Source organism: Cnephaeus nilssonii, assembly GCF_951640355.1.
Source record: "Cnephaeus nilssonii genome assembly, chromosome: 3".
Lineage (NCBI taxonomy): Eukaryota > Metazoa > Chordata > Mammalia > Chiroptera > Vespertilionidae > Cnephaeus > Cnephaeus nilssonii.
This window is the reverse complement of record NC_137074.1, coordinates 42,908,948-42,922,413: the sequence shown is the minus strand read 5'-3', so window position 1 is coordinate 42,922,413 and position 13,466 is coordinate 42,908,948. Positions and strand designations below refer to the sequence as shown.

The window sequence follows — 13,466 nt, the reverse complement described above, 5'->3', positions numbered from 1 at the left end:
GGCTGGCTAGTGGGCAGTGCCAGGCTGCCAGCCAAGGCAGGTGCCAGTGGGGCCCCCTGATCGCCCTGCCCACCAGTCACCCCACAGATGGTCCTGATCACCGGCCAGGCCTAGGGACCCTATCCTATATATTGGGAACAGTCTTAGATTTAAAAATTAAAACCTGGCAAGGCTACTCTAACACTGAAAAAATAAGATGCAGCGATGACATGCATGGACTCTGGCTTGCACATTTTGTGGTCAGCCCTGATTCTGACACTTATAACTGTGTGACAAAGCCAATTACTTAAACTTCTCTCTGCTTCAGTTTTTCCACCCATAAGATGGGGAAAATGGTACTACTGCCTCAGAAGGATCATGTTATGTACTACTTTTTATAATCAGGGCAAAAAAAAAAAAAATGTAGCTGCCCATACAACAGCAAGATGCCTTTCACCTGTATGAAAAGTATGGTCACTGGTGCATGCAGTGTCCCGGATTGCGAGAGGGATGTCCAACTGATGGTTTAGGCCCAACATCCCCCAAGGGGTCCCGATTGCAAGAAGACGCAGGCCGGGCTGAGGGACCGGGCAAGAATTTTGTGCACCGGGCCTCTAGTATTTAAAGAAAAAACATCCTATATAATAAAAGCCTAATATGCTAAGTGTCTGGTTGACCGTTCAACCAATCAAAGTGTAATATGCTAATGATATGCTAAGGCTGCTCAACCACTCGCTATGACGTGCACTGACCACCAGGGGGCAGATGCTCCGACCAGTAGGTTAGCTTGCTGCTGGGGTCCAGCCGATCGGGCCTGAGCGAGATGGGCCAGACACACCCTGGAGCCCTCCCGTGGTCCCTCCCTGCCAGCCAACCTCCTGTGTCCCTCCCCAGCCCTGATCGTGCCCTGGTGGGGTCCCTCAGCCTGGCCTGCACCCTCTCACAATCCAGGACCCCTCAGGGGATGTTGGAGAGCCAGTTTCAGCCCGATCCCGCAGGCCAGGCAGAGGTAGCCCACTGGTGCACGAATTCGTGCACTGGACCTCTAGTTTCATATAATGTTTCTACTAGTGTGAGGTTGAACCAATATTAAATGTTATTAACAGTCTGGGTGTCAGAGTAAATGTTATTATCATGTTATATAAAATACCCAGAAGACCTATAGGCTTTCTCTGTACTCTAACATTTAAAAAAAAAATCCCATTAATTACACCAAGTCAAACTGATACTAACTGTTAATTCTTTTGTTACAAGCAGTATGAAGTGAAAAGAAACAGCCTCCTAGGAATCCAAATGTGTAGAAAGGCATTAGTACTAAAATGATACTCCTAGAAAAGCAATTGCAACTCATAGGAAAAATGCATTTTATTTAACGACCAAGTACACAAATACAAACGCACACATTCACACACATATACAACTAAAACACTACTAAACACTATTATTACTAGGTGAGATGCATTGTGAAATTTTCTGCTTTATGTTCATTTTTTTTTTTAAATGTGCGTCACCCAGCCAGTGTAGCTCAGTGGTTGATTGAACCAGGAGGTCATGGTTTGATTCCTGGTCAGGGCACATGCCCTGATTTTGGGTTGATCCCTGGTAGGAGGCAAGAGGCAGCCAATCAATGATTCTTTCTCATCATTGATGTTTCTATCTCTCCCCTTCCCTTCCTCTCTGAAATAAAAATATTAAAAAAACAAGTAAATAAAATGCTTAAATAAAAAATATTTTAATGTGGGTCACAACTTAGTAACCAATTTTGCAAACCACAAATATGTTACAAGACATAACAGCCCTAGAACATTATCAATGCTAACTTATAATTTTAGGGCTATTTATAGTCTCCCTCTTTCTTAGAATTAGCCCCTAAGAGAACTCTATGTACTCAGAGAAAACAAAAATTAACACAGCTTTGTTACCACGTATCCAGCCTGGACATAGTGCCTTCAGTGTGCTTAAATCACCTACCTTCCCAGGTCCAAAAGCTGAGGGGATGACTTGCAACTATGTCTATATTGCACATTTTATCTAACAGTCCTTTCTATGCACACTACTTCAGCTAATCCTCACAACAACCCTGTGAGGTAGGCAGGGAAAATACTATCAGATTTACGTTTCAGATGAACTTAAGGCTCAGAACAGTTAAGTGATTTCCCCAGTTATCAAATATTTGGGAAGAGGCAGAGAGAATAACCATCAACTTTTAGGCTGAGGCTCTTTTCTCTAAACCACATAGCCTCAGAGAGTATAACCTGACCTCAAATATTTTTACCACTTCATCCTCCTTTTCTTATTGTTAACTCAAGTTTTTATAGGCCACAACAAAAGATGTGATTCTAAACTGATCCTGCCAAGTTTATACTTCTCTAGCAATGAAAATTTATGGCCACAGGATATATAGTATATTCTTCTGGAAAGCACTGTTTCCTTGGCTCTAGTCTAAAGGAACATAGGCAATATGAAAACCCTAAGATGAAGGAAGTTGGAGAGATCAGAGAAAGGGGTATACAATGGAATGTATTAATGGATTTTACTCCCTTTAAGCTTTTAATTTTGTGACAGAGTTTAATGGAGAGCTTTAATGCAGATGAAACTTGAGACTTTTGAAGAGGATCTAAGTCTTGATGAAGTTATTCAAATTCAAATCTTGAATGCATAATGATGGTAGGCCTCAGGGTCTTCAAAAACTTGTACTTGATGCTTTAAAACAAAACAAAACACACACACACACACAAATTCTACTAGCAAGTCTAATAAAAATTGCTTAAAGGATTTTGAGAAGCTATAATGCTTTGACCAGAATTAATAACAACACTAGATACCATGCTGAAAGAACTAAGAAAAAAACAAAAAGAGATTTTTAAAGAATATAGTGTACATGTTAAGTGTATAGAGCTTAACATGTTCATTGACTTATCTATTTGATTAATATTCTTCACTTTAAATTGAAACAGAATTTAAAGTTCTTACCGAACCACGTTGGTCTGTAGTAAAATAAACTGATTTAATGATTATTTCCTGAATCGCTATCCATGACATCTGATTGTCTTAAAGAGCTTTTGATCTTTGAAAGCATGGCCAAAATATTTGTTGGAAAAGATGAAATAAAATGAAATTGATTTCATGGGATAAAGGGATTGAACTAGGAATATTATTTGAAAATATTTAAACAGGGAGGAAAAAGCAACAAAGCCTTTAAGAATGAAAAAATTCAGAACACTCTGCAGGTTCAAATGAATAACATATCATAAATCTTACTGACTACTTTTGTGGTATTTCTAACTTGCTTCTTTTTAATTTATGTGCTCCTATAAACCTGCCTTTTCCTCCAAAGAAAACCTTAAGGTTTTAAAAATTAATGATAAAAACAGCAAGTAATATTTACTGAGTTTATACTTTGTGCCAGGCACTGCTCTTCATACTTTATATAAATTCACTTAGTCCTTACAGCAGCCTCATGAATGAGACACTACTATTACCCTCAATTTACAGATGAAGGAATTGAAACCACAGAGAAGAAATGGAGGTAGTTTATCCAGCTGAGAAAGAGTGGGGTTAGGGTTTAAACTCAGGTCTTCCGGCTCCAGAACACCAAGTTACATCCAATGCTCGACTGGTTTTCATGTAAGAAAATTGACCAGGACTAAGGTTTTCTGCAAATCAGCATTGTGCCCTGTAACCATCTTTCACTGCATATATTCTGATTAGAATGTGTAGTGACTAATTTAAGTTTCCCAACAGTAGTTTCAACAATCACTTCTCAGAAGTGCCATCCTGTCACAGCAGTTTTAAAATAAAGCATGCCACTAAAACATTGACAGTAGTAGAAGAATATAGGCGACTTTACTTCTTTTATCTTTTTGGTGATAAATATATTTTAATATTTCTCTCTCTCTCTCTCTCTCTCTCTCTCTATATATATATATATATATATATATATATATGCTAATTTTTATAAAGAAGACATGGATTACCTATACAATTAAAACATTCAAGGTAGAGTAAGCTTTATGGTAATAATGAAATAATAATAGCTATTACTTATCACCTAACATAGGCAAATCTTTTACATACATTATCTTTATTCTTGAGTAAATTCCTATTTCCCAGATGACATTGAAGCTTGGAATGAATAATAAACTTAATTTACAGAACATGTAATAGATCCTAGAAGCCAAATTCAAACCTGTCTTTACTAGTCTAGAATCCATGTTCTTTCTATTCTATAATGCAGCCCCTCCAAATGCCAAATATCTGTCTTTTGTTATTAAACACATGGATCTTTCTAAAATTTTATAATCTTCTTAAATAGAAAATTCTGAACATAACTTATTTAAGTTCAAACTTATCATTTTGAATATCCATTAATATAGAGCTATTTTCACCTAATCAAATGAGCCTGGGTTATTACAATTTTAAAATTAGTTGGTTTGCTTTCTGATTATCTTCTTGCCCCTGCTTGTCAATGTGCCTGCCTCTAATAGGAGCACTTGGCACAGCAACAATTTGCCGCTTCTAATACACTGTGGAGTTAAAATGCCAGTTAATTAAGCCTGTTAGAACTATGTCTAAGTAAATAAACTGAGTAAGGACCTGAAAAAAGCATATAGTTTGTGTCTTATATTTGGGATTAATTTTTAAATTTATTTCCTGGTTATGGGTAAGTGGAGCTTGGTGGAAAAATGACCAGGGATAAGTTAGCTATCAGTATTTAAATATAGAGATAATAGATACTTGTGCTATTTTTAAAAATCACTTTATGGCACTATAAAAAAATCTTAGGTTTGAAAGCGACTTTCGTATTAATCTAGTTCGATCTCCCATACATTGAGAAATCCCCTCTGCAGCATTGATGTCCAAACCTTGCTTAAGTAACCCTAATGACCTGCAGTTCACTGCCTCATGACACAATCTGCTCCACTGTTGACAAGCTCTATACCTTCTCTCAGCTAGAATTAATTTTGGCCTCAACAGAAACAAATGTACTCCCTATGGAGTTCCTCCAACTCTTCAAGTCTTCTATTTTCTGAACAAAATAGTCCCAGTCCCCTCAATCTAGATCATCACAGTTGCCCTTTCATTTAGTCACAAAAATGATTAAAACAATTCTCTTTTCCTTCAAGGTTTATCAAACAAGAAACCAATTTTTGGACATTCATGTTTTGTAGGCTAATAGATCTAGTTAATCCATCTTGATCATACACAATTGGAAACTAGGACATAGCTCGAATTCTAATTGAACAGCAATAAATTTTTGAGTTCTCCCTTCTTGCTGCTCCTCCCTCCCAAATACCACAAAACAGAATCTTAAAAGATAGCCTTAACCATAATGTATTGCTAGATTTAAATGTTCTCACTCTTAGGCTTTTATCTACCTTCCCATCACTTATTTCCTGTAATGATACTAAAACATACAAAATTCTTTAAGCTACTTTCACAATCATGAGCTAGCCTATGACAGGTCCAGCTCTGAGGCCTTAAAATTCTGACCTTTTTTTCCTCTTGGATTAATTGAGTATCTTCCTAGAATTTTTTTGTTTTCCAGAAAAAATTTAAATAGTTTATGTGTAAAATAATATATACACATTTTATATACACAATGTATTATATATCTATGTGCACAGACCCACACATATGTATACATAAACATATTTATACATGTATCTTCCCCATTTCTATGTTAGCTACATGTAAGTTTTACCTTCATGTTCATCTCCTTTTTTGCTATATGTTACCTTTACCATATTCACCAAGACTCAGAAAACAAAATCAACCCTTGGATTCAATTCCTTGCTATCCATTCTGTTAGCAAGAATAAGGAGGAGTCCCACTCTAGGCATTCTGTCCAATGATTTTTTCACTGTGTGACTAGTTGTGATTAAACCCAAGGATCTCAAGAAGCAAAGCATCATTTAACTGCAATGATTATAAGAAAAATACTCTGTCAAACTATGGTATAAAACACCTGACATACCATAACTGTTCTATTCCATGAATCATGATGCAGTCCCTAGATTAGTGGCCTTCATTTTGATTTTTAACAAGTTACACAATCAGTGGTATCTTATGGGTAGGTATCTTACATAGCTCATTCTCAGCAGATCTCAAATAAAATGAAGATTACTATATCTTTAAATTTCTTGTATAACTCATTTTACTCACCTATTACTATTATTCCACAGTGAAAGTGTGGAAAGACAAAGATGGCTGGAGAAGTGAAAGTCACCAGAAATTTTTGCTGCATCCCAAAGCAAATCATCAGCCAATTTAAAGTAGTATCAGTATAGAATAAGACTATCTATATATATCTAAATTATCTTTCTAGTTTATGATTTTACTAACAGAGAGAACAAGCCATTCTTTGAAATGCCTTAGGCCATTTCTAAAAATCAAAACAAAGTGATATAATAACTAAATATCTATTTAAAGAGTAAAGTCCCTAAATAGCAATTCGAATAAAACAAAGCCCATCCCATTCACTAATGAGAAGCTCATTGGCAAGAACCTGGCCAATGCAATACAAACATAGCTTGCAAATGAAAGTATCATCCGCATCACCTCATGAAGTCAGCAACATGCTATAAACTATATAGCTGTATTGAATTCAGCAATACTAAGCACTTAGTTCATCACAAATCCTTATTAAGAGTAATAATATAATGTCAAGGTTAAAAACCTATTATATCACCAAACCTTCCATGCAGCTCTATAAAAAAAAAACTTAACTCACTTATGCAACTCCATTCCTCTGACTAGCACACGTAATTATAAGGACAAAAGTCATAAGGAATTATAGTAGGCTCCCTTAATTATGAAATTAGTCTAAAGCTTTGCTGTTTGCTCGTTTCTTAGTATTGTAAAAATAAAATCATGTTCACATAAAATAAAAAAAATTAATCCACCAGAAACAGTATACAGGAAAATATGAGTCTTCCTATTCTAGACCTGTAGTCTCATTCCTCAGGAATACCTGTGTCAGTCATCTATCTATCTATCTATCTATCTATCTATCTATCTATCTATCTGAATAAATATAACATAATAGTGTATTATATAGATTTAGAGAAATTTTGCATGCATATATAAATGTATGCTTTTGAAAACATACTATACATACAGTTCTATATTGTTTTTCTCAGTTAACAATGTATCTCACAGAGATTTTTCCATATTTCCACCTATGGATCTGCTTCATTCTTTCTAAGAGTTGCAAAGTACTATATTGTATTAAGGCATTTATTCAATCATACCTTGGTGGGGGATATTTAGGCTACTTCTAGTTTTAATTAATTAATTAATTTGTTTGTTTGTCTATTTAAAATAATAATATTATGAATACCTTTATATACAAATTTTTGTGTGCAAGTACAAATATATCTAAAAGATGAATTCCTGGAACTGCTGTCTGATTTTAGAATTTAACAATTTCTAAATAAGAAGCCAGTGTATCTACAAAGGGGATAAGGAAAACCACAAGTTTAAAGCTTAGTGATTAAAAGTTGCCAAGCAAAATTAGAAGTTAAAATTTTTAAAATTAACAAACTCCTAAGCTAGGAAAGGTAAAAAAGAAAAAGAGAGAAAATTTATCCCCTGGGATAGAAAGATAAAAGGCCCAGAGAATAAATCATCTGAGAGATTTTTTTGAAAAGAAGAACAAAAAAGAAAATAGCACTAATAAGACAGGATAAGGAAAAAAAGGGATTTTAGGGCCTCTTTTCTTGTTTCAACCTAAGGCAGTGGTCGGCAAACTGCGGCTCGTGAGCCACATGCGGCTCTTTGGCCCCTTGAGTGTGGCTCTTCCACAAAATACCACGGCCTGGGCGAGTCTATTTTGAAGAAGTGGCGTTAGAAGAAGTTTAAGTTTAAAAAATTTGGCTCTCAAAAGAAATTTCAATTGTTGTACTGTTGATATTTGGCTCTGTTGACTAATGAGTTTGCCGACCACTGACCTAAGGCATAAAACTGGCCAGAATATTTGAGACTTATATTATTCTAGAACCAAAGTTGGATGTAAGATTATTTAAATGACTATTTGCTATAAGGTACCCATAGGTTGATAAGATTTACCAGACTACCAGTGTTGAAAGAAGCTCTCAAAAAAAAAAAAAAAAAGAAGGAAAGAAATAAAGAAAAGAAAAAAGAAAGCAGAGTAGTAATCTTCCAGGAACGATATAGAGGGAAATAGTAAGGACTGCTTCATAAACACAGAACAAACCTCTCTTTGGAAGGTCCACATTAAAACTTAATTTAGCCCTGGCCTGTTTGGCTCAGTGGATAGAGCGTTGGCCTGAGGAGTGAAAGGTCCCAGGTTCGATTCCGGTCAAGGGCATGTACCTTGGTTGCGGGCACATCCCCGGTGGGGGGTGTGCAGAAGGCAGCTAATCAATGTTTCGCTCTCATTGATGTTTCTAACTCTCTCTCCCTTTCCCTCTCCCTTCCTCTCTGTGAAAAATCAATAAAATATATTTTTAAAAAAACAAAAAACTTAAAGATATTCAGCCTATTTTTCAATCACAATCTTACAATTTCTTATTCCAATCCAGGGCTATTCTCTCATCTAAAATAAAGCACAGTTGATAACTTACCTTTCCCAAAGTGCTAGGATTTGAATGCCACAATACAAAATGACTCATGTTTTTGTCCATTAATGGTCCGTGGATTTCTTTAAATGAAGTCCATGTTAGAGTCCATGGATATCAGTGTTCTGCAAAACTGAAAACCTCAAGAATGTCAATGCACAAACCCAAGCTACCACTTGGATACCAATTTATTATGAATGCTAGTTATAATAGTTACCATTATGAATACAGCCATTTAGATGTGCAAAATAAGTGGATATGACATTGAACAGCAGATTGAGGTAGCAAAATTAAACTTTATTTTTAAGTAAGACATTAATATTCAAGTAAATCTAGAGGGTCTCAAAACCTAACTTTATACCATATTTATATACATTGAAAAGTTGACACCAAAGCAAGAACATACAATGATGGAGGTGATTTGGATACCAACACTTTCCAGACATTGGGAAAACAAGTTTGAAAGGCAGGCAAACTTTTAAAATTTAAATGACTGTAATATTTATTTACATGTCTACTTCTTGTTTTTTCCAACCTATTTTTAAGAACATCTTAGATTTTTTTAAATCTAAAAATGCTTACTAGTTTCTTCTTTGTAAAAATAACACACAAAAGCAACAAAACAAAAACAAAGCCATAAATTCACGTTTGCCTACTGCATTATATCCTATCTAATAATAAGATCTAGAACCTCCCAGGAGCCATTATCACCTCCTGGGACTGCAGCTAGATAGTGATTCATGCTCAGATCCCATTACACAGCCTGACAACCAAAACCAATCTTGTTACAGTACTTGTTCTTTAGATCCATTCCCACTTTTCATCACATTTACAACATCTGAACAAATAGTTTATAAAGGAAACAATTTACTCTTCCGTGATTTATTCTTTTGGAGGCCTCCTACAACTAACTGTTTGGAAGAAGTTAACCTTATGTGAACCCACCAGGTGGAATCTCTGACTGGATTTTTATAAATTACTATTGTCACCTCAGTTATGAAATCTCATTTACATCTCAAACGCAAAAGTACCCCAATGTAAAAAAGAAAATATTAAGAAAAAGGAAAATGAGTTCATATTTATGAGAAGAAAGCACTTAGAACACAAATTAGAAGCTCAGTGCTATAGCTGCAGCTTATCATTTGATGGCCAACTCCTTTCCGGAACCATTCATCTGGAAGTTCTTTCCAGAAGAGTGAAGAAACCTGAAAGAAGTCAAATTAATCGCCTTCTCTTCCCATGCCAAAAATAAAATAAAATAAATATGAAGGCACATTTCTACATTTCAATAACCACAAAACAATGTCCGGAATCTCTACCACACCGGCATCCTCATAAACCACTGGTTAACGAACCACGCTGGAGTCACTTCCACATTCAGAGGTAAGGGCACCAAAATTCGGGACAAGGTCCCCCCAACCCCACCCGCACCCCCTACCCCCGGTGAGGCAGGCAGTTCCGTGCGTTCATCAGTTCGTATTCGACAGCATCTAAAGAATGCCCAACCGTGGCAAAGCACAGGATGCAGAGATGGAAAGGCGACGTCTCTGCCCGCGGCTAGCAGAGCTGCACTGGGGTCAGGGCAGGCGGCAGCTGGACTCGAGGTCAGCGCATCTCGGCGCCCGGGCTCCCTCTCTCCGTCCCCGAGCGCCAAGGCCCCGGAGCCCACGACCCCCAGCCGCGACCGAGTCCTGGAGACTCAGCCGGTCTTTCCTCGACGACCCCGGCCCTCACGACCCCGTCCCCCAAAGTTTCTCGTATCCCCCTCGCCCCAGGAGTTCCACGCCAAGGAGCCTGTCCCCCAGCCACTCCCGAATGTGAGATCCACTTCCCCCGGCCCGAGCGTGGGGCCCCGAGCAAACTGGGCCACCAACCCTAACCCCCAGCCTTGCCAGGGTCCAGGTTCGGCCGGCAGGTTACCTGTCGGGGAATCCCAGGTTCCAGGAGGACCAGCGAAGCTCCTCCCCGCCCATCGCGACTCCCCTCACACCCGGCACCGCCTCCGGGGCGGGACTTCCTCTGTCTCACTTCCGGCCGGTGGTCCCGAGGCCGCTGTCCCGCGGAGAGCCCAGCCTCTCTATTGATGTCATTTCCGACGGGTTCCTGGGTCCCCCGGGATCCGGGGGGCTCCGCAGGTCTCGTTCACCGCTTCTTTCCCGCCTGCGTTCCTAATCGCCGCTGTGCAATGCAGCCCCGAGAAGTGCCTTTTTGTTTTTCCAACTCCTGTGCCAACCTCTGCAGCCTTCTCTTCAGTAGACACTTGCCTCTGCTCCTCCTGTACCTTGAGCTCATCACTCCTCCAAACTCCTCTGTTCCCTCGGAGAAATTGAAATATGGTAGCAACCATACTTAGGTAAAAACTGCTGTTTAAATTTTAACCCTGCTATTCTGGCTTCTGCACGCACTTACTTGCTTAAACAATAGGGTAGTTACCTCAGCTCCAGATTGAGACCTGGAGACTCACAGAGGTCATTTTCCTGTGCCTGTGGACCAGAACCACAGGAGATTGATTCCCACGGACTCAGTGGCTCCAGGAGTTGACTACCTTTAGAGATTATTAACCCTGCTCAGTCCTGCTTTTGTACAATTTGCTTTCGCAAGATAAGTCTGCATTCCAATGTCTAGAATGTAGAATTTAGCATTTAGAACAAAGGAAAATTCTTGTGGTTTAGACCTTTAAAAGGACTGCCTACACCTGGGACAGCGCGGTCGTGAGGGTGGCCACCTGCGTGTGGTGCCCTCGCGGCCGTCCTGGCCAGTTCAATAAATCCTTGCCTGCTTTGTTTTAATCAATTAGCAGCCTCCGGTGGTCTTATTTTTGACTCCAGGGTTCGACCCCACAACAGAAATCACCAGGATGTTCTTGTGATTCATCTGATTTTTCCCGATTCTCCTGTCCGAATCTGCCTCTCGGTTGTAACGGTGTTACCGAAGCAAGTGACGTAAGCTCTGTGCCTGTTTGCTCAAGTGTGGAGCAGATAACACCACTCGAGGACACAGGGTTGGTGTGTGTGTTACTTGAGACATAGCACGTGGAAAGCGAAGGCACAAGGAAAGCATTCAAGCGTTGACTATTACAAGAGCTCTCTTGTTCCCTGCTGGACCATGTAAGTGATAAGGAAGGCAGGAACCCGTGTTCCTGGTATCCTTTCCACGGCTTTTACTTAAGTGAATAATTAATGATGCGGAGCACTTTCCTCCTTAAATTGTGAGCTCCCCCGGACAAAGATGGCATATTCCTCACCCAAGGATTTTTTTCCCATTGATTTTTCAGAGAAAGTGGCAGGGAGAGAGAAACATCCTTGAAAGAGAGACACACGATTGATTGCCTCCCACACGCGCCTGGGGGGGGGGGGGGGGTGGAGGGGGTGGCGGAGAATGGGATGGAACCTGCAACCAGGTACACGCCCTTGACCTGAATCCGCTCTAACCACCTGCCAGGGCCAAAGATGGTATCTTAATAGGAGTTAACTTCAGCCCTAGTTGAAAATCACCTGCTTAGTTATTGTGCTAGAGGGGAAAGATGAATAAAACCCAGACCCTGTCCTCAAAAACATGAAGATACTTAATAAATTATGGACAGAAGAAAGTCATCCCAGGAAAAAACAGGAGGGAACAGCTTAGTTGAAGATTTATTCTTAGAAAAAAAAAATTCAAAGAATGTTAGAACTGAAATTTTTTTTAGAGATAATAATTTAGTTAAACTCTTGATGTTACAAGTAAAGAAAATTGGATCCAGAGAAGCAAGGGATTAAAAGTCATATAATTGCCAAAACCGGTTTGGCTCAGTGGATAGAGCGTCGGCCTGCGGATTCAAGGGTCCCGGGTTCGATTCCCGGTCAAGGGCACGTACGTTGGTTGCGGGCACATACCCAGTGGGGGGCGTGCAGGAGGCAGCTGGTCGATGTTTCTCTCTCATCCATGTTTCTAACTCTCTATCTCTCTCCCTTCCTCTCTGTAAAAAATCAATAAAACATATTATTAAAAAAAATTCATATAATTAGTGGCAGGGTTAGGCCCAGAGGTGAAGTCTCCAAATGCTCACCACCTCCCCAATCCCCCAAATTTGTCTCAAGGTGTTAATAAGGTAAAAGCAGATCCACCTTCAAGACCTTCACTCTCAAGTAAAAAAAAAAGAGTAGGAAATTTCCAGTCCAGAAGAGACAAGAGCAATGTAACCTAGCAGATACTACACAGTTATGATGATTATTTTGTTTAAAATAATAGAAATGTAGCCACTTTAAAATGGAGCCAGTGTAGCCATCCAGAGGAATTACCTTGACATCTTAGGCCTCAAACCTTTAGAATGTTAAAACAGGGCAAAATAACCTTTGGATGGGGTCTAAATCAACATTGTGTCCCAAAGAACTATTTGCAAACATAGCAAGAAAGCAGATATTATGACTACTGAACTGAAAATTAAAAAAAAATTTTTTTTAAATTTGCATCACTGTGTTAGCTTTTCTGCATCAATAGAAATGCTTTCCTTTTATGGATGTAATTTCCCTCTTTTCCTTTCCATAAATACCCTTTGCCTTTGTATTCTAATTGGAACACTATTTGGTTTTCTGCCTGAGTCAGTGATTCCCCAAAAAGCTATTGTTTTCTATCTCAAATAAATGCTTGTTGCCTCTCACTTCGAAAAATACTTTATTTTTTGGTTAACAATTTGAACAATCTGGTCTGGACACTGTTGGGTTCATTTCTCACACAGTAGTCCTCTCTCCCCCAGCAAACTTCGTATATTTACCCAGAAATTAAGGGTTAAGTATCAGCTCCTATGAGCTCTACCCGATACAATCAGTTCCTGAAGATAAACATAAAGACACGTGAACCGGTAAACATAAAGGCACTGCCCATGACATTGTGCAATTTTTTTTGTTTTTATTTTATTTTTCTGGTCAA

At 38.8% G+C, this 13,466-nt stretch overlaps 2 protein-coding genes across 2 annotated transcripts in view; one reads left to right on the top strand and one right to left on the bottom strand.

The window, feature by feature from the left end:
- Positions 1-10,531, bottom strand: part of MAP3K13 (mitogen-activated protein kinase kinase kinase 13) — a 152,263-nt gene extending 141,732 nt beyond the window's left edge. The window contains exon 1 of the mRNA XM_079764534.1: positions 10,482-10,531. The gene's annotated coding sequence lies outside the window, so the exon portion shown is untranslated. The remainder of the gene's footprint in view (positions 1-10,481) is intronic.
- Positions 10,532-10,652: 121 nt separating this feature from the next.
- The window catches only part of EHHADH (enoyl-CoA hydratase and 3-hydroxyacyl CoA dehydrogenase), a 47,343-nt gene continuing 44,529 nt past the window's right edge, over positions 10,653-13,466 (top strand). The window contains exon 1 of the mRNA XM_079766278.1: positions 10,653-10,914. Within this exon, the coding sequence (XP_079622404.1) occupies positions 10,895-10,914 (20 nt within the window). The 5' untranslated portion in view covers positions 10,653-10,894. The remainder of the gene's footprint in view (positions 10,915-13,466) is intronic.